The sequence below is a fragment of the Echeneis naucrates genome, chromosome 4 (assembly GCF_900963305.1).
Source record: "Echeneis naucrates chromosome 4, fEcheNa1.1, whole genome shotgun sequence".
In the NCBI taxonomy this organism is placed as follows: Eukaryota; Metazoa; Chordata; class Actinopteri; order Carangiformes; family Echeneidae; genus Echeneis; species Echeneis naucrates.
The window spans coordinates 17,713,611-17,735,667 of NC_042514.1; the positions used below are offsets into that span (position 1 = coordinate 17,713,611).

The window sequence follows — 22,057 nt, forward strand, 5'->3', positions numbered from 1 at the left end:
AATGGCATCCACAATGCACCTTCTGTCAGTACGCACGTCTAAATGTACACAGAGGCACCTCAGGACATCCATCACATGCTACCGGCACACGCATACACAGGCGCTCAATCCACTGTGGTAGCTTTTGCGGCAGTTAATATTCAAGTCTTAACTGCTGTCAGATGGCATAGTGATTGAGCTATTGAAATTCCACGTTTTATTCAGCACACCATCCCTGCTGGAACGTGTGTGTGTCTCTGCGATCCCCACAGTCCCCACTCATCATGACGGCGGTTAAGGAACAGTCTTTCCCTGGTGTATACCAATCAGGGAGCATGGAGGGTTTTCGTCTCTCTCCGAATTTTGTGCCATTTCCCCGTTTATCTAAGGTGCCATTTCACTTGGATTCCCCAGGCTCCGCTGCCACACTACATCATTGTCAGTGGCATTTCACATTTATTTTGACATGTTTTTACCCTGAGTAAAGACAGTATAGCATTGGTGAGTAGAAAGTCTCTGTTCGCGACTTTGTGGTGTAGACGAAGTTAAAGCAACAGTTTTTTTTTGTAACAGTTTGGTTCTTCATCTTACTGTTTTAAATAATACCATCGTTATTGCAGCGCCGCTGACATGCAATACTGGAATTAATGGTTTTATCAATTTGTGATCATTTTTGATTTGACTACCAAAGGAAAAATGCCGTTATATGTCGCTTCTATTAACTTATTAATGTTTGTTGTAACTATGTCAACAAGGATTGTTGATAAATGTGTAAAAATTGTGATTCAGATTAGCGCAAATCCAAAACCTCATTATTGGTCAGTTTTAATCTCAGCAGCTACATTAACTCCTGTAAATCCTTTGTCGTGCTTGGTTGAGCATTTTATGCACTGCTGACAAAACTAATCGCAACATTTAAAGTCAGAGAAAATGAGTTGTTTGCTGTATCAGCAGCCATTGTTTTAAATCCCTAAGGACATGGCGTTGTCCCAATAAGAGAAGTTAGCAGATTTCACTGAGGAGAATCCTGCAGAGACGAGAGACCAGGTCAGACTAGACCAGAGACGGGACCTCCCCAGAGACTAGACCAGACTAGACCAGACAAGACACCGGAACACCCCTTCAGAGACTCTAATACACTAATAATGCACGCCCCCCACCAGTGAAGCGGCCGTCTGAGTGCTAAGTTGATTATCAGGTACTTCAATAGAGATGTCAGTAATTGGTGGAAAACCAAAGAGCATGGGGATGGAAGACATTAAAAAGATTACAGTGGATTTGATATTTCCACCAAAGTTGTGGGACGTATGTTTCATTGTTTTATTGTTATGTTTTTGCTTAAATGTGTGGAAGCATTAAAGTTTTCAGTCATAACTGCAGAAATTGTCTATATTCCATTACTTAAAACACTGTCTCAGGGTTAAATGTGCATAAAATGCTCTCAAAAATTAAAAAGCAAAAAAAAAAAAAGAAAAACAACAAACAAACAACAAAACCATATATAGTAAAAACGGAATTTGGGGGGGTTTTATAGGGCTCTTTGCCTTCAATGAGGACGGGGCCGACTGAATCTCTCTTTCCTCCATCTTTGTAGTTTCCTTACATACGTATGTTCCAGAACCGGCTCTGTGGTGACGTCAGGACGTCCCGCAAACTAAATGGAGGCAGACAGCTTGCAGATTTGTTCTATTTTTTAAAAATCGATATTAGGGCATTTTAAATTGATTCTGCATCATAGTAAATGAGAATCGATTCTTATATGAATCGTTTTTTGTTTTTTTTGTTTTTTTGGCACATTCCTATTACCAGCTCCATTTTTTTATTTATTTAATTTCATTTTATTTTATTTTATTTTATTTTTAGGTATGTCTTGTTTTATTAATCTTGTATATCTTCCAACCAATAGAAACAGCTGAATTGTTAGATTCCCACCAGTCGGCTCTATGCCTGGTAAACCCCATTTGGACAGGATGCTGGCTGGGTTTTTTTTTTTCTGAAGCCACCTCTGTTTGTCAGTCAACAATAATTCTATTTTGAATTTTATCTTTCCTCACTGTCTGTCTATTCCATTAGGAAAAGAGGATCACTTTTATGTAACAGCAAGTCAAATAACTGAAGCCACAGGACCTGTCTGTCTGGTGGTCACAAGCGTGTGTGTGTGTGTGTTTGCATGCCCCAATCCTCTTCCGTCAATGCTTTTAAAGTCTGATGTAGCCAAAGCACTGATAAACACTTTGTGAGGGCCCTGGAGAGGGACTGCATGTCAACTTGGCTGTGCCTGTCTTCACACATACACACTATATACACACACACACACACACACACACACACAGAGACACACACACAGGACAGCCAGAGGGCCCCTCTGGCTCTCCTGCAGAATGTGTTGCATCAAAAGCATCATCTAAAACTACCTCGTCTCCCTCTTGTCCTCCCCCTCTGCCTTCTCAGTGTTCTCAACTACAGGGCATGTTAACATGTCTAAACCTGTACAACACATAAACATATTGTTACAAATGAAGGCATGCCAGCACCTCTGGCACTTTTCCTGCTCGGTTTGGTGCTTTAATGATATCAAGGGCAATGGTGCCTGATACATAGCAAATGCTACATTAGGTAACTGTCCTAAAAACATTGACTCAGTACATGCAGATGCATCTGAGCTCCATGGAGATGTGAAGTGAAAAGAAAATGATGTGAAATTTGTAAATTCAGGGTTTCTCGTTCCATTTAGTCATGTTGTAATGCAATTTAAATTAATTTCACCATTAATTTGTTCATTAGCGGCCAGCAAAAGAGCCCTTATCAAGTATTTGCACAGCAATTTCACTTTGTTCTTAATGGTGGATGAGGGTGAATGTGTTAAGGTGGGTCTGCCGTTGTTGAGGAGACCTAGATGGAGAGCCTACTTGATCTTTAGGATTGGGCAACAAGGGAGTCTCAAGTCTCCCATGAGCAAACGTACAGCTGGAAACTCCCCATCCGTGTGAAAATCACTTTTTGAACAATGGGTACTCATACTTTAAGCCCTGAAATGGAGGGCACAGTTAGCGTTTGGACATGATAATAACCACTGAATAATTAAACTGACCTTTTTTTCTCTTGGATATAGATTTGTTCGCAATTATGCTTGTGTGTCTGACACACTGACAGTGCAAAGCATGCTTAACTCAAAACGCATTTGCTTTTTATTGGCAAGCTCGTGTGTAGTGTGAGGCATACACAATGTCATTCTACAGAGTATGTGAACATGCTGCCCATCAGGCCTAGTCTCTCCCAACACGCCATGCGATGCTTGTTGCCTGTTAACGGGCAGTCGCAGATGAGCATGCAGCTGCAGCTATCGAAACGCGTCACCTTACACAGTGATGCAGTTGATGTTTTTTTTTTTATCCCCCATTCCTGCTCATTGCAGTTGATCTGTGAGCCTCAGCTTGCTTTTTTTTTTTTAGAAGCAGAAGATCCAGTGAATCAAGGTTTCTAGTCAAGAGGATGTGGGCGAAAGAATGCATGTATACTTCTGCACACATGTACATGCTCCCACACCAAGGCTCAGTGGCTGACATGTGAGACTAGAGTCTGATTGGATTCCACGCTCCAGAAACATTAAACCAAATGGCTCACAGACAAAAGGTTATGTGTTTTGTGCAGTGTCTGTCTGTGTGTGTGTGTGTGTATCTAATGTTTTTACATGACATGTTTGGGTGTACGCTATGTACTTGCCCGTGTAAGACACGTTTTAGCAGTAGTAAGTCTTAGTAGAGATCATTTGTATGTGTGTGCGCCTCGGTACGCGTAGATGCTTCTATAGGCTACTGCATGCTGGAAGAGAGTTCAATTCTCCTTCACAAGGTCAATGAGCTGTGCCCTATCTCCCTGCTCAATCTATTAGCTGTCCAGTGAGTGGTCTGGGGATGGATGGATACAAAGCTTTGACCCCAACTTAAACGCATTCACCTACGGGTGGGGGAGGTTACAATCAAGTTGTAATCAGTTCCAGAGTACTGATTACCTATTTGAAATTCTAATTGATAGAAGAAACTATTGGACAGTTTGGTTTGTTTAACTGTCAACAGTCTCCAACAACACAATTTGATTCCATCCAAGTCTCTTTTTTTAAGAACTTGCTTCTACTAAATCCTGCAGAAGGTTCATCATTGTTATTTATTGTATGGGGTAGGATCTTTGACATATTATAAACTGCAAATATTCATAATTTTACTGTAACAAATAGTTCATTTTGTAAATCTAATCAGTTTCCCCTCATATCTGACCATCAATCCTTTCTACGTTTCTCCTTTTATATGTGCTTGCCTGCTTTTCTGGAGATGGCTCCCTGTAGGTGGGAAAGGACGTCTGACATCTATCAATGAATCTACCAGTTCATGCTCTCATCTATCTCTCATCTCACTTCTCCTGTCCAATCCTGTCCATTTATTGAAGACGCCGGTGTTATTATATTATTAGTATATTATTATTATTATCATTATCATATTATATGAGTTATGAATTACAGTACTTCTGTTTTAATAAATCTAACTTAACAATTTCTGTAATATAAAGAAATAATTGTATTTTGAATCCCAAAACATTCAACATAAAAGGTTCATATATTTATTTAGATGATTTGACCAATTTTACATAGTAATGAGGTAAGAAACAAAGAAAAAAGAAACCCTTTAACCTTTTAAAACTAAGTTTACAAAGTGTTTTGACAGATAAAGGAAAAGCAGTACAAAACAAAACAAGATGCAACCAGAGAGTATACATTAATAAGATGAAAGGAGAGGACAGCGAAAAACAGTAAAGAGACAATTCAAATAAAAGAAAGTAAGATAAAAAATAAAGAGACAGTAACAATAAACAAACATCACGAAAAAGCTAGTGTGCAGCAATGGGTTTTAAGATGTGATTCAAAAGAAGTTACTGATCCTGCAAGCCTTATTTCCTCAGGCAGGTTGTTCCAAAGCCAAGGGGCTTTGATGGCAAAAGCACAGTCCCCTGTAGATTTCAACCTCGACTTTAGAGCAGCCACAAGCCTGACGAGCTAAGGCTGTGGGCTGGCTCATATGGGGTCAATATTTCAGATATATAGCCTGGAACTACACCTAGACATGCTTTTAAAGTGATCAGTAAAACCTTCAAATCAATTCTAAAATGAACAAGGGGCCAGTGAAGAGAAGCAGGGATTGGAGTGATGTGATGTCAGCCGTTAAAACCCGAAAGAAGGCTAGCTGCTGCCTTCTGAATCCATTGGAAGGGAGGGAGAGATTTTTGGGATAAGCGGGAGAAGAGAGTTATAATTATCTAGATGGGAGAAAATGAAAGCATGAATAAGATTTTCTAGGTTGGAGTGGGAGAGAATTGGCATTAGTTGGAAATTGCTCTTTATTTCAGGTAACAGGACTACACAACTTATTTGATGTGTGGGTTGAAATGTAAATCTGACTCCAAAATTTCTGGCAGTGGGCTTCATGACGATGAACAAGATGAACCAAGACTGATGGGATTTTATTGTGTATGGGAAATTTAACAATAGGAGTTGTTGAGTTTAAGTAAGATGTGTGCTATCCAATAGAAAACATCATGGGGACAGTTTGCGGCAGCAGCTAGGCTTCTTGGTTCACTGGGTTTCAGATCTGTCTGTCGTCTGAGCAGTAACAAATAGAAACATTGTGCCTTCGGATGACTGCGCCGACTGGGCGCATATAGATAGAGAATAAAACTGAACCCAAAATAAAACCCTGTGGTACACCCCTCATAAGTTGGGCTGTGGAAGAGGTGTAATTATCTACGGTGGCCGCAAAGGTTCAAAGGTGAGGATAAAACCAATAAAGTGCAGTGTCCCCCCCATTGTTCCACCCAGGTCCTACACTGAGCAACAAAGCTTGTGTGTTATACCATGGCAAAAGCTGCACTTAGGTCTAAAAGAATTAAAATTGGACTCTCTCTCTCGTCATTGCTAAAAGGATGCCGTTAGTTACCTTGAGAAGGGCCATTTCTGTGAGAAATTTCAGTCAGCTTTTATAAAATTGCAAAGATGTATATACCCTCCTAAACCTCTGTGCTCCTCTTACACGATACTGTGGGAGGATGTGTTTAATGCAGCCAATGCTCATGTAAATGTCAAACTCAAACTTGTTTGTTTTGTTTTTTTATCAGTAAGACACAAACTGAATAACAAACAGAATAACAAGCTGACCAAGCTTTCTCCTTTGATGAAAAACTCATCAGAAATCATAAAAAAAGAAGGTGTTTAATCTGACTGGCAATGCATTATCACCCACCGGGATAATATAAAATATATTTGTAAATGCCATGAGCAAAAAGCCTCGTGATGAAGGCAAAGTTGTTTTCGTTTTTTGTTTTTTTTTGTTATCCCCTTTTTTTTTTTTCTTTTTTGTTGTTGTTTATATGAACACCTTGCATGACCCGCAAACCACCTGAGCCTCTGCTGATGTTGTTTATGTGCTTGTGTTAATTAAATTGCTAAGTTCTGAGTGGAATGATTAGCATGCTAGCAGTAATAGCTAGCAGGGAATCCAATAGCTGATTATCATGATGAGTTATGTGTGGGTAGGCAAGTCAGAGTGAGAGAGGGGAGCGGATATGCCTGTCTCTCCGAGAAGAGTGTTTTTTGTTTTTTTGTTGTTGTTGTTGTTGTTGTTGTTTTTTGTTTTGTTTGTTTTTTTTTTGCAGAGTATGTGATTTAAATCGATTTGTCCAACCTGTCTGGAGTAGAACTAGCTGTACGATAATAAAACACACAAAAATATAGATGCACCCAGAGTCGCGAATGCAATGTGCGATAAAAGCTGAAAAATGATTCATCATACTTTTTGAGATAATTTCCAAGCTCTCAAAAGCTCTGAGCTTCTGTTGACGACAAAAGAGTCACTTGCACTGATAAATATACACAGTCTCTGCAGGAATTCACCCACACACACACACACAAACACAAGGCGGGTGGAAGGGTTGGGGGCAGCACCTGCAGCTGTGCCCCCACTCTTCGCATTATACACCTGTTTCCGTACACTGGACTTCTGCTGCACATATGGTGTCGACCTTGTGCAAAATATGGTCGCCATCCCGGTTATTTGGTTTGCTTTTAATCTAATAACGGCAGCACACATTGTTAAAGGGGTTGGGATTTTGTGGTAGCTGTTGAGATGATGTGTATTTTTCTTGAATAATTCATAATATACGCTTAGCCCGTGAGGCGCGAGTACCTGTTTTTTTTTTTTTTTTTAACAGTCGTTGCACATCTTCTGTTTCTCCACCTGCTACACTTTTCTCTGCCGGGGCGTCCAAGGAGTTTGCGCTTTGAAGGCACACTCCTTCGCTACACGCAGCTGTTTGACTTAAGATCAGACTTTTTTTCTTTTGTGCCCAGCCGACACCAAAACCCAAGAGCAAAGGAGGAAGATCTGGAATGGCCCTTTGCTCATTAACTCTAAATTTTAATTCTAAAACTGTCTTTCATTCCTTCTCAAGAGGACAAGAGGAAGATGTTTTACTCCTTACATTCTTGCTCTTGTTCCCCCAAAGAGCTTGGAGGAGCTTGAATATATGCTATACTATGTTTTTTCTCTAACTCACATATTTTCTCTTTAACTGCCACAAGGACTTCCCGAAATGTTACTTTTAAGTGGATTTGTACTTTGTTTGACTGTTGTCTTTAGTTTCTTCGCTTCACTCTCTTGGTAAAAGAACAATGAGATTTGATTAGATAAAATAGGACGCATTCAATATATAATCAGTAGTTATAATATTATGTTAAGTGTCTCATCTATCTCCCGCAGATGCCAAGGCCTGCCCTTCCAAAGATTTCCAGTGTGCTAATGGAAAGTGTTTGGCACCAATCTATGTGTGCGATGGCGACGATGACTGTGGGGACGCCAGTGATGAGGAGAAGTGCTCTGCTCCCACCTGTGGTCAGCACGAGTTCCGTTGCAATGATTCGGAGTGCATTCCCGCCCTGTGGAGCTGTGACGGCGACCCGGACTGCAAGGACAAGTCAGATGAGTCCATGGAGAGATGCAGCCGAAGAACCGAACCACAGAAACCTCGCTGCCCAGTTGGCGAGTTCCAGTGTGGGAGCGGGGAGTGCGTCCACGTGAACTGGAAGTGTGATGGAGATGCAGACTGCAAGGATAAATCTGATGAAACAAACTGTCGTAAGTGAACTGCGTGAATGACTGTGAAGGACTTCGGTCTCTAAAAAAAAACCAGCCCAAAAATGTCTTACTGTGATACCACTGAGAATTTTCTATGTTAGCACAGCTTAATATACCATTTCCCCCATGCAGCACAACTCCTGAGTTGATAAAAACGATTGAAAGGAACCGTAAAAGAGTCATAACATTGACATATTCAATAATTACCGCAGCCAGTGTAGTTACTCTGAAACAACTCGATAATTTCAGAATATTGATAGAGACGCCCTGCCCACCCTGCATGTGCTCACGGATGCAGCTTCGCTGATTTGATTAACTGAGAAAAATAAATTATAAGTCACACCTAATTCACAATAAATTACATTTTCATTGTACATGTTCAAAGTAATGACGGAATCTGTCATCCAATTACATCCAATATTATGGTGCTTTTATGTAATGTATGTCTTATAGCACAAAGATCATACACGTTACCTTTTAATTTATTATTGGTTGGTGTTGCAGTGATAAAAAGTTCACACCAGCCTCAGCCGTTTAAAGAAGGTGATTAAACGGATAACAACTAATGCGTGTCGTGTTGTGGCACAATGCGGCTCCTCACTACTCAAAGGCTGATAGGCTGTGTATTGTGAGCAAAGGCTATGTGACAAATCTTGTTGTGCCACCACATGACTGAAGGGAGATCAATGCAAACTTTATTAAGATGATCCATGGAGTGTGTTGCCATGCGACCATGTGATCTGCAGAAGCAGAAGGAGAACCTCTTGAGTGCACATTTGACCGTATGTGTTTGTTGTGCGGCTGCGTGCGTATGTATGTGTGGGAGGTGAAGGTCCTTCATCAAGTGAGACCCCCCATCTGGTCTCCTCTTCACACTCCCACACACCACTCAGGGAGATGACAGCAGCCTCACACATTTGACATGATACAAGCACACGGCACTGCCTCGCAGTCACACAAGCGCGCGCACACAGATCCAAATTAGTATGTAGGTTTCCACTGTACGGCGGGGTGGGATTTGATCAGAATGGAATGTGACAACACAGTGTAAAGTGATTTACAAATTAACATCGCAGTTACAGAGAAGCATTCATACAAGAATTTAACACTCAGGCTTTCCCGGCCTTTTGATTTATATCCCTCCTTCCTTTACAAAAAAAATTAATCTTCTCATGCCAGGTCCTTCATGACTATTTTTATTTTTCTTTTGTCCTAACAAGCTACACTAAGCTAAACAAGTTGTCCAGGTTGCAAACCTCACTACCAGTTTCTATCTGTCCTTAAAAGCTAAGCCTAGTTTGGTGGATATCTTGTGAAATTATAATATAAATGTATGGTTTTATTTGTGGATTACATAAAAACAGCGAGCCTACATCAAGAAGAGCAGCCCTAGTTGCATAATTGCAGTGACTTCAAGTCAAGTAATCTTGCTTTGTCTATAAACTACTGGAATTGTTTATTATTTCACAAATAGGATCAGACATGAGCTGCATGTGCTATATGCATTTGATTGGGTGCACACTCATCATACTGTGAACACAAAGGGGCAGGTGTGGGTTGTTTCAAATGAGATGTATTAGTTTGATATGTCTGTGTTACGCAAATGAGAGAGCAGAGCTCAGCTGAGGGAGGTGCGACATTTTCATGTAAATGAGATATGTGAGAGTCATTGCATAGCTGCACTATATTCCCACCTCCTCCTGCTCTTCCTCTTCCTCATCCTCATCCTCTGCTCATTCTCACAGAGCCCATTCCCTGGATAACATCACTCGTCTTATTTGAAACATCTGTCTCAATAATCTTGTGTTATTTCACTCATGCGCCAAGACTGTGATGAGGTTTACAGGAGGTTAATATAAATGAGAAATGGTCAAATCGTACCTTTTGTTGCTTTTCCCCTTTGCCTCCTGCCACCTTTTCTGCAGATGGCAATCCATTATTATTACTATTCATCATGGGGATTTGTCATAACTACCTGAGCTCAGATCCCAATCATTTGGCTGAAGGAATCAGCACTTTTTGTGACGGCACAGGATTACGCCTTCAGCACTTTGCTGATTTTAGCATTAACATGTATTTCCCATCGCGTTTTCGTTTCATTTCTGTTATGAGCACCAAGACTCTTGAGCCACCTTCTCTATTTGGTGATGTAAAAGTGCACACTTCTTGCTGCACACATATATCTCTGACCATTGAAGGTGTCCGTTTCCATCCACTCACCCACGGGTCGTGTGTAAATTTTGTGGATTGAGCTCTATTGGTGTGAAACAGTGTGTGTGGTTGCATTCAGTGCCCTATTTTCTGATACAGTGATTGTGTGCCATGAATTTTGGTGGCTTGTACCATTGATCATGTCTGCCTTAATTTTCTTGGCTGAGCTAGGTCAAAACACAACACATGAATAATTAAACAGTCAGTTAAAAAGACAGATGAGTTAAATAAAGCTGCCCTCCACTATTAGAGCACGCAGAAAGAGAGAGAAAAAAAAAATCCTCACTTATACACAGACATCGTCTAAAGGTTTTATTTTTTCAGACAATAAAGGAATACCTACCGAGTTTTCATTTCCATTGGGGCTTCCTCTGTGGAATGAGTTTCATATGACCGATTACTCTTGAATTGGAGTGCAGCTCGACTTAACTTGATGATGGAAATAAAATGTATACTGAACTCATACATGTGCATCTTCAGTTGTAGTTGTTATACGTCTATAAGTCTTTAGAATCGTACCTTCTCATGGACAAGATTTTAGTTTAGTTTTGTTTTTTTTTTCCCTGTAACCGTAATATAACAACTCAATTTATTCTATGTATGTCTCTCAGCCCTTCTTACCTGTCGGCCCGATGAGTTCCAGTGTGGCGATGGCTCCTGCATCCACGGCACCAAGCAGTGTAATAAAGTTCACGACTGCCCCGACTACAGTGATGAAGCTGGCTGTGTCAATAGTAAGTACCAGACAAGTACCACCAGGAAGGCAACTCGCCGATCATTAACAGACATCTGCGCTTACATTATGCCTGCTGACAGCTTTTTGTTTGAACCTTGGATGAAATTAATAATTTCTATTGCAAAGAAAATGAGGATACAACCCCCACAAGTTTATTCTCTATGTGCCGCAAATTCTTATAAATATAACATAAATATAAAGTTTCATGTGTTTGTCACTCGTTTGACTTAATTTACTCTGAAACAAAATTGTCAGCTTGAATATTTCCCAAGAGGTTCACAGGGGTAGCAGAAGTGAGGAGCACAGATGGCTGCATTTGGCTGTACCAGTTGACTCTGCCCCATGAAAACCTGTTTAAAGAGATACATTTTCAATTGCTGAGTGAGAACGAAAGAGGAATGGGAGTGGAACAAACCACAATGTCAAATTATAGAAAGAGCATCAGGATGTTCAATCTTTTTTTTTTTTAAGAAATGCATGCAAGAAGTGTTCACAGTTTTGTTTTTCTTCTTTTGTACTTAATCTCACATTGCATGTGGTGTAGACAAGACTGACATATATTGTAGCATGCAAAGGCTCCATCAGTTAAACAGCTGTACGCATTAATATACTCTGAATATCACCTCTGCTCTACTATGTGGCCCCTCTCCTCCCATATTAAAATTTTTATAGCTTTCAGGAGATCTGGGGTCCCTTTCAAGGGAGTTCAGTAGCCCCTCGCTTCTCTGTAGTTCAAATCCTGTCATGCATAAATTGTGTATAGAGCCTGCACCTTCATTTTCCTTTTTATTGCTTCAATCGTAGTTAAATTTCGTAAGATTCATCCATAGTCTTGCCAAAATTGCCCATCACCTCGCCTTTAGCATATCATGGCACCCAGAGTTGATGGTTATGGTTGTCGTCAGATGCTGTGACTGGCGGTGAACTTTTATCTGGAAGCCGATGTTCTGAAGTGCAGCTGTGAACCTGAAATTGATTTTTTTTTTTTTTTTTTTTTTTTTCCCCTTGTTCCTCATTTAACTTTTCACTCTCCTCAAAAGAGGCATAAAACAGTACCTGTGCAGAACATTGTGTGTTGTGTGCCACAGACCGTATAGGTGTGTTTGTGTGCATTACAGACACATTGAAGGTGACTTTGCGATGAATTAACTAAATGACCTGTTATTCCCTATCCTTGCTGAAATTTGATTTCAGAGGATGACAGAAGGCTAATGTTATGTGTCTGTCTCACTAACCAAGCTGGCCAAATCCCCTCTTACGTGCCCACTACTGTACTTCCAGGGCTGTTTGGTGTCTTTGCCTCTGATTAAAGTAAAAGTGAAACACAACTTGGTGTAATGTTTGACATCTATCACTGTTCATTTTAAAATGTGCCTCAGACAGTTCCTTACATCTGGGCTTCTCTTTTTATTGTCCTCAGTAAACTCAAATTAGAAACCATTTCTAACATTTCATTTCACTCCTCAACCTATATCTAGTTGTAGCTAATTAATTTATTTATCAAACACTGCTACTAAGCTCCTACCAGGATTCAAATCAGCTAAGCTGTCGTGTTTATTGTAGTTATGCACTTTTTCTTCTGCAAAAATAACATCACATATTCCTACTGGAACTAACTGAGCTGCAAACTATGATATATTAGCGTTTTGTATTGCGCTGCCACTGGGCCCTGTATAGTTTTAGCTGGAAATGAACTTAGCAAAAGTCAATAAAAACCTATTCTTTATCTTTATCTCTTCACAGTGACAAAATGTGATGGGCCTAAAAAGTTCCGCTGTAAGAATGGGGAGTGCATTGACAGCAGCAAAGTGTGTGACAATGTGAAAGACTGCAAGGATTGGTCTGATGAGCCCATGAAGGAGTGCGGTAAGACCGTCGCTCTCCACACACACAAGCAACTTCAGGCTTGCACGACATTTATGTAATAATGGAACAGCACAAACAGAAAACAGATTCGTTCCCCAGCATCACCAACTTATTCTGCTGGGTCGTCACTGTTCTTATTGGAGAGAGATTTATTTGATCATAGCAGGATGAATCAAGATGTTTCTGAAATGGCTTAATAAGCCTAGTTACTCTGCCCTGAAGTGTGATATTAGGCAGGAAATCATGACTGGACTGTGATACACCTAAAATGGCTCACACCATAACTTATTACCACCTAGTGAGGTTCCGTCGTGGATTTCACAGCTGCAGTCGGGCAGTTGAGAAAAACATGCCTGTTAATAAAATCTATCAAGTGAACATAGCTAATGAAATTACAGTTGAAGCAACTGGTGATGTTGTGCATTCACTCAAGTGCACGTACGAGCAGACCTCTCCACGATTACTCTAGAGAAGTGTGGTCCGTCTCCGACAAGGCATGTGAGTGCGCTGCCCTGTCAGCGCATTCTGATCTTGAAACAGATGGATATACACTGTAATGAGATTGACCTGAAACCATATCATTTATGATGAAAATGATTTTTCGTGTGTCTAAAGGCAAACCAGCACCTCCCCTGTGTTTTAGACATGACTGACAACTATTATTCTTCCGGAGAAGATGATAGTTCCTAAACAGAGTCGAGGTGAAAACACTGATTAAATGATGATTAAATATATTTTTCCAAAGCCATGGGCATTTGTGTAGAGCTGTAAAGACCTGCGTTCTTTTGGCCTGGCTTTCCACACCATTTTGCGAGCTGGATGTAGAGATCAGCTCTTATTCAGCCATAAGAGCATTGAGTAGCTGCAGGGTGATGTAAAGTGATGAAGTCTGGCTCCTATAGTCGGTATCCCAGTTTATCCTCAAGGTTCAGGCCTGGATGTTTTTCACACCAAGCTTACAGGGACTTTGTGTCTTTATTTTGTGTGTTTGGAAAAGGAAAGTATCTTCAGCCAAACTAAATTGGATTCTCTAAAATGTTATTTATGCTGATAATGAAATTAGCCAGCTAATCACATGAAGTACCATGAAGCCTGTAGAAGTAAAAACCCACCGCTGTAATAAAATTATGTTTTACAAACTGAGGACACAAAGTCTGGAAGACATTTAAAAGGTAAGAGTGGTCAAATGAAAGCCACTACAGTGTTACAATAATTTCTTTTTTCCCATATAGGGCATCCCTTTTGACCTTATCTGGTGGAGTATATTCAGCATTAATTTTAGTTAAATTCTAATTTCCTGCCACTGGAATTTCTATTCTTTCTAGGTCTCTCTCTCTCTCCCTCTCTCTTCTGGTCTTACTGTTTCACGGGGCTACCTGCTGCCTTGAAGCTTAAATCTTTAGTGTAAACCAGTAATGAAGTACCAGCTTTAGCTTTCGGCAACGATCCCTCTGTCCCAGGAGGATAGCTGAAAGACAAAAGGATAAATGGAGGTGGGTGCACAAAGAGATACAAAAGGGAAGGGATGCGGAGAGGAAGGATTAATGAAAAGGAGTCCTATCTCTTCTGTCAAAAACAAAGCAAGGTGGAAATTGTGGGAAAGGAACAGGATGAGGGGATGAAGGAGAGTATGTACTTGAGCAGCAACAGGCATCCTGCTGGAGTGGCACCTGGTACACATGGCCAGGCTCCCGTTGGGGAATGGATTGGTTCCAGACTGTGCCTGAAGGCCATAAACACACACAGTACCACACACACTGATACCCTTGTCTATTTTCTTAATCACTTGAAAGCTTGCTTTCTTTTCTTTTTGAATGATAATTTGATGTGAACAGACAGACCTGTCAAGGCGAAATTGTCTTACTGGCAGCTGATTAAAAGTATGAACACACACAGATTTGTGACCATGTGTGTCTTCTGCGCCTTCCTCTACAACTCTCTTTTCTCATGCGGGGTGTATTGTTCTTTCCAAAAGCTTGCTGGAATTATTTCATCAAAATTCAACTCCCCTTCCCTTGGCTCAAATCCTTCTGTTTGTTAGCCTTTCTCCAACCTTTTTCCTGATGCCCTTCTCTGCAGGCCTGAATGAGTGTGTCGACAACAATGGCGGCTGCTCGCACATCTGCCGGGACCGGAAAATTGGTTATGAGTGCGACTGTCCCTCTGGCTACAAGCTTCTGGACAAAAAGACGTGTGGAGGTTAGTGTGAAGTTATGTGACAAATCTGCTGCCAAACCTGTTTGAGCCTTTTTCCTTTCGCTGTGAAATGTTCTGTGAAAGATCTGGATACTACGCAAACATCAACTATTATCTTTGGCAGAAGTTCTAATGTAAATCCAGGCATCCTGGATTTAGACGCAGATTTAAGATTGACCAGTCTTTGACCGAAAACGACTGTCTGTAAAGTGTGCATCCCATTTTTACACTTTGGTTTTCAGGTCCAGATTGTTGAACGAAATTGCAAAAGAGAAAGCTCGACCCTTATCTGAGCTTATTATTGCAATGTATTACAGCAAGACACAATGTGTAAAAGTAATGTTATGATTTGACTAGCCTTGATGCTTGTTAACTTTGGTGTTCTCATAACCAGGGCTGTTAAGGCTTTTCACTTAAGCTCACAGTGAGTACAATTGGCAAGAGTATTTATTGCAGCTCAGATGCAGAGTTGATGAATTTGCCAGTGAATAATGAAATGTACTACAAAAAGCACAATCACACCATTTAATTGAGACAAAACAGCATACATAAGACATCTGTGGAATAAACTTTGGAAGTAATAAGTTTCGCCCGCTTTATCTCACACTGCTAAATTGACCTGATGTCAAAATTCCTGACTTGTCTTTTTTTTTTCTTTTTTATCCCCTTATTATGTAAATGATCACAAATATTGAGCTTCAGGCATTGATGGGTTTGTACAGTTTGGTGCAGGTGCTGATAAAATTTTGAATCTGTTAAGGATTCATTAAGTTAAAAAAATAAAAATAAATCAGCTAGCATGTGCCTTCTTTGAATGACAATTATAATATGGCCAGTATAGATTTATAACTTACATAAAATACATCCTGGCCTAAATCAAATTATTGTTTGACTCATTATTTCATTAACATTTCAATCAATCAAGATTTTGTCCTTTCTCTTGAATCTGTTTGTCCGATAGACGGACAGCCTTGAAATTCAATTTGGAGACTCTCGCTCGAAGCAAAGAATCTCCTTTGAGAGATTGACATTGTTACCATATCCTCGTTGTCCTTCTTCAGACAAAAATACTTGTGTGTTTTGTTTGTATCTTTATGACGTGTTCCTCTCCACAGACATTGATGAATGTGAGAACCCAGACGCCTGCAGTCAGATCTGCATCAACTACAAAGGCGATTATAAGTGTGAGTGCTACGAAGGCTATGAGATGGACCCTACCTCCAAGACCTGCAAGGCTGTGGGTGAGCCATTTATCACACAGACACACACAATCACACTCGTACCCATTTGCGAAGGTAAAGACACACACTCATAGATGGATGTTCTCGCCAGAATCACCGAGACCTATTTCTCCATACACCATGCTTACTCTTTCATTCCTGCACCCCTAGCTACCGACTCACCTCCCGGACTATTTTCACACTGTGAAAAGAGAGGTTTGCTTTGTATGCGAGCCCTGCACAGCAATCTGCGCAAAGATAAATATTTGACTTTTTTTTTTTTTTTCTTCTGTAGTCCTCGCTAATGAAAAGTTTGCAGCCAGCTGCCTCTGCTTCCCCCTGGAGTGTTAAGGGAGGGATGTTCTGTGGGGACCACTCACTAAAGGACGGAGGTCCTATCCCTGGATAAACAGTTTAGTGCAGTTACCAGGCAAGGAAGTTACAGGAAGTAAATCCTTTGGCTGGAAAACTTAACTGTAGCCTTGAAAAGCTATGTGTGAATTCTGGGGAGTTTTTTAATCAGTCTCCCCATTCGCAGTATGTTACAGCTGGCTTTAGTGATAACGATGCTGTCTGTCAACAACCAACCAACCAACAATCAAACACATGCAGATTACAGTTCCTGCCACGACTGACAAATTTAGAGCGTCTGATGTGTAGTGATGTTTTGATAAAAGTGGATATAGAGTATGTTTTACATACCACAGTGCTGAAAGGAAACGGTCCTGCACCGCCGAGCCCTCTTCATTTGTAATATTTTCTTCATTTTGTGAAAACTCTATCACCTGGGCAGTACTCTGAAAGCATGATCAACGCTCAGTGTTGTTTAAGATGCATTATAATATGTGCTTTTAAAGCATAGAGGAGGCCTTGAGGAGATTAGAACCTATTATCATTCCATTATCAGTGTTTTATCTAGACTATAAAGTAATACCAGACACATAACCTCTTGCAATGCAGCATTGATTCCTTGAATATACACCTTTGCTCACAGTTTGAATGGATTCCTGAACAGATTGTGTTCGCCAGCAAATGAACTTTTCTGCTAGAAAAGAGAGCGGAGACAAAAGAGCATTATTAGTGATTACAGCCATCAGTCTTAGGTTGAGTCATTATAGGGCGAACTGGTCTGGTAATGAGAGAGCTTAAAGCGGAAAACAGGCTCCCACTCTTCACCTAAGTGGCATAAAGAATGCCAATAAATGCTTCGTGTCTCCCTTTGACGCTTTATTACTGTGAGGCAGACCAAACAATCCTTGTCATAGGCCGCGGCATTTATTAGAAATTAAGATATACAAGCAGAGGCGAAACTAGACAGATGAATGGATGCACTGAAGGAGTATCTCTCACTGGATGCAGGCATATGCGCTGTTGGTTGGCCACACGTTAGAGTGTGCCACAGAAGATAGAAAGACAAGAAGGGAGAAAAGTGTGACAGGATTATTGTTTATGTTGAGGTTTATTTATTCAGAGCCACGAATAGAAATGGGCCCATAAATACGGAGATGCCGGCTGTGTGAAGCCGAGAAACTGGGAACAAAATCAAGCTTCATTGGCTCTTAAACTCATTCCTTGACATACACATGTACTGTGCATGCAATCTCATGCATGCACGCCCAGAGAAATCAACATCCATATAGACATAGTTATCTAGAGGAGTCGCTGCTGGCCGTGAGGGATGTGAGGGACTTTCTCTGATGAAATGTGGCATGCGCCAAATGACAGTATCATTTGTGCATATTCAAGTTCAGCCTTTCAAACGTCAGGCTGTTTTTTTTGTTTCGCTTGTTTGTTTGTGTTTTATTTCTTTTATCTCAGAGGCACAGGGCAAAACAGAGTGTCATCATCTAGTTACCCATTCTCAGTGACATTTATATTAAGCGTCTACATTTCCTGCTTTGCTGCTGTGAGTGAGAAGAGTCATTCGAATGTCAGCAACACCTCTGCTATGTATGTTCACCAACGTACAGCAAACGTACACTTTATACTAATCCTAGACGTAGCTCCTGGCTCTGTAGAGTCATTTCAAAGAGATGTAAAACCATAAAGCAATCTGCGCTAATTAAAAGTGAAGTCCCAGGTTGGACTCATAATGCCTTCCCTCTTCTAAGCTGGTATTTTCCTGACTTGTGTGGGTGTATGTGTGCGTGTGTAAGCAGCAGTGCCCATTAAGTCCCCCGAAGAAAGCCTTGCTCTGCACTAGTTGCATTCATTGTTGTTGTTGTTTTTTTTTGTTGTTGTTGTTGTTGTTTGTTTACACCTTTATGGGTGTGATGCCACTCACAGACTCATCATCATGAGTCATTATTGTGTGTGTGAAGGGAACATGTGGGAGTTTGCTGTATGTATAAGGGACATGAAGAAAGGAAGGCATAGTGAGAATAAGAACCAGCTCACTCAAAACAGGATTTTCTGAGACGTTTCTTCACCAGCTTAGTCGTCCATCATACATACAGTAAAGCAGATTAGATACAAAACTGAATTTGGAAGCACAAAGACCCAGAGATTAATCGAGGTGGACATAATAATCTGTCCCGCATTTCTCAGAGGGCAGAACGAGGATGTCGCTGTTGTGGCATTGCACTTCATTGTTCTGATGAATTTATCAGACAATTCATTGGCAACACATAAAAAATAAAAATAATAATAGTGATAACAATAGTACTCTACTCCTATAATAATTTTCAATACAAGTAACAAAGTGCTTCACATGTGTTGATTATAAAACATCGAAATCAATCAAGGCAGTAATTGAACTGCACTCATATAAGGCTTTTCTAGTCTGTACAGTTTTGCCATTTGGCCATGCCCCATTCACATATCAAGTTGGAAAAAGGAACCCCCCTCCACATCCAGGTACCATGGCAAAAAACTGTCATCACAGTGAGTGGAGACAAACGTGACTGATTTATTTCAGTTTTTTGTTGTTTTTTTTTTATAGATGTAGCATCCACATGCAGACAAATGATTTTGTGTTGAATGGTAAGAGACAAGTGATCCCTGTAAGGCTGTCAAACAAAATATCGTGGCAGAGCTGAGGATAAGAAGAATGGCATAGAACAGCTGGGATAGTTTAGAGGCACATGCACAGGCTTGTGAAAGCAGAACAGAGTTCCACACTGACGGGTTAAGGAAATTTACAAATTGCCTTTGGACCAAAAGTCTTGTTCCCTCTTTTTTGCTCTTGTTCCCTCCTTTTGTTTGTTGTTCTCCTCTTCTCCTCTACAGTATTCTGCGGTCTTAACCGCTGTGCCAAAAGCAGTTTGTACCACACTTGACAGTTTGAGCACACACTTTTCAAAATGCGTTGAGAGCAGTGGTCAGATTTTCCCCAATGTCAAAAGATTTTGCCATGGGACTTTAGATGTTGTGGAACACTGTCAAAGCCCGTATCAGAAGTTTTTGCTGTGGTTTTGGGCCTTTAATGGAGCGGCACTTTTTCCAGTCTGCCTCAAGGAACATCGGTAGCTCTAATCAGAACATATTTTGCACTAGTGATGATTATGATTTGTATTTTATCCAATGAGTTGGATGAGTTTCTGGCATTTGAATGTTCCCTGATGCAGCATTCATTCATTACCACATAGCATGGTCTGTATGTCTTAAGACACACACTGAACTCCAGTGTGGGTGCGTTCACATTGACAGGAACTAAATGCTCCCACACTTTTTATTTCTGACCTTTCTAGCTGTCTTTGTGTTGTTTTTTTTCCTCTTACCTTGGATATCTCCACAACATAAACATTTGCTTCGGTGCTAATCAAATCAATGCCCCTGTGGAGCCTTACAGTGTTTCCCCAGCCGATATTTATCTTTTCACCACATTATCTTAATTGGCTAATGGGACAGAGCAGCCCTAAACCGGCAACACCAATTAAAATATATCTAGGGGACCGTGTTCTTGTTAGGAGACTGTTGCTCTTTTGGGATCTATTGGGAAGATATAAAACTGCAGTTTTTGAAGCCATGGCTTGAAGGAAATAGTGACTCAGCATTTTCTTTTCCTTTTTTTTTTTTTTTTTTTTACCTTGAAGAAGACATATTGCTGCGACAACAGTTATGAGGGATGAAAAAAAAGTTAGTGGAATTGATGAAAGAGAAGCTGGATCAATCTCTGCGCTTATTATACGTACTTCAAAATGCCTTTACTTTCGTTTATCATTCCGTCATTCCACTTTCTCCACCCACCTGACTCCTCTTCCCATGCTGTCATTTGATCTGTTTAACTTGTTGTTTCTTCCTTTCTTAATTAGAACCTTTTACTGATCATTTCTCCATGGCTAAACCTCCATCCATCTCATTTCCTTTGGGGGGGGGCTCCTTCTTGCTTCATTCCTCTCTCCCTCTCACTATCTATCTATCCAGCTCTTGCTTCCCGTGTCTCTCAGCAGGCGAAATTGATGGCTACAAACCCAGTTGTCAGAGGAAAATGATTGGATCCAAACAGTAGTAGAAATGTAATATTTTCTCCCTGTGCAGTAGCCCATTGTAAACCAAGGCTGAGAAAACCTATTGAGGCATGGTTGGTTCCAACAGAAAGTATAGTTGTGTGCATGTGCGCGTGGGTGTGTGTGTGCGTGTGCGTGGTTGATTCTCATGTCTGTGTGTGTGTACATATTGGTGTTACTGTAGCCCAACGTGGCATTTCTGCTTTACTGGACTGAAGAGTGACCTGACAGATAAGAGAGAGAACTGTCGATGAAGGAGAAAATATGATGGGTGGGGATTGGTGGGGACAAAAGATAGGCCAGCTTGAAGACAGCCAGTCAGAAATCCAGAACAAATTGAAGAGAAATAAGTTTAATAAAGAGGTTGATAAATTATATAGATATGTGTGTACGGTTTGTTTTGTGTATAGCTTGTGTGAACAACATTTATTTATTTATTTTTATGTCTGTGTAACTAAAAACAGAGTTGACCTTGTCAACTACAGGAGAATTATTCAAATGCTTGAGTCATGCTCACCTTCAGCCTGCTGGAAAAATGCACCGCAGGTAACCAATGTGCCAGCAAACGTCATGTACGTTAGACCTCTGAGGACAAAAAGCGGGAAGCATGCTTTTGACACTCTTGCACTAAAAATAAAATGCAACGTCATTTCAAATTGGTGAGATATTTTATTCACAAGCCGTGAATTTGTGTGCTTTGTTTCTTTAAGTAGCAGGAGAGGCTCTCAAACGCACACACATTCAGAGTCACACATTCAGGTGCTTTTAAATGGATGCAATCTGTGCTTTTAGCTTTGTCCACCTCACATATCGTACGCACTGCTTACCAGCATAATTGAGTGAATAATATGTCATGCCAAGAGTGTGTAAGACTGAATGAGTGTGTGGAAAAATACATTACAATATTAACGTCATCAAAAACATACGACCTAAATAGTACTAAATCACAAAAATCAAAACAAGAGCACCATGTTTCCTCGCTCTGCTCTACCTGTGGTATAGAAAACGTGTGGATTGTTAACAGCTCTACGGAAGTCAGAAAGAAAGAGGAAAAGAAGTTGAGCATAGTGATTTGCAGTATGCTCTGAACTTCTGTGTCTACATCTGTGTCAAAAAAAAGATATGTTGGGATTTAAAATGTATTGGTTTGGGGATCCGGGTTGGGAGTAACCACGGTTACAAAACTGAAAGTTTCTGTGGCATTGTTTGATTATTAGAGAACAA

General features: G+C 40.5%; 1 protein-coding gene across 3 annotated transcripts in view; it reads left to right on the plus strand.

Annotated features, from left to right (window-relative positions):
* Positions 1–22,057, plus strand: part of lrp8 (low density lipoprotein receptor-related protein 8, apolipoprotein e receptor) — a 146,302-nt gene that overhangs the window by 97,957 nt on the left and 26,288 nt on the right. For all 3 annotated transcript variants that reach the window (XM_029500898.1, XM_029500899.1, XM_029500900.1), the window contains exons 5-9: positions 7,782–8,156; positions 10,979–11,101; positions 12,847–12,969; positions 15,049–15,168; positions 16,281–16,406. In XM_029500898.1, the coding sequence (XP_029356758.1) occupies positions 7,782–8,156; positions 10,979–11,101; positions 12,847–12,969; positions 15,049–15,168; positions 16,281–16,406 (867 nt within the window). The remainder of the gene's footprint in view (positions 1–7,781; positions 8,157–10,978; positions 11,102–12,846; positions 12,970–15,048; positions 15,169–16,280; positions 16,407–22,057) is intronic.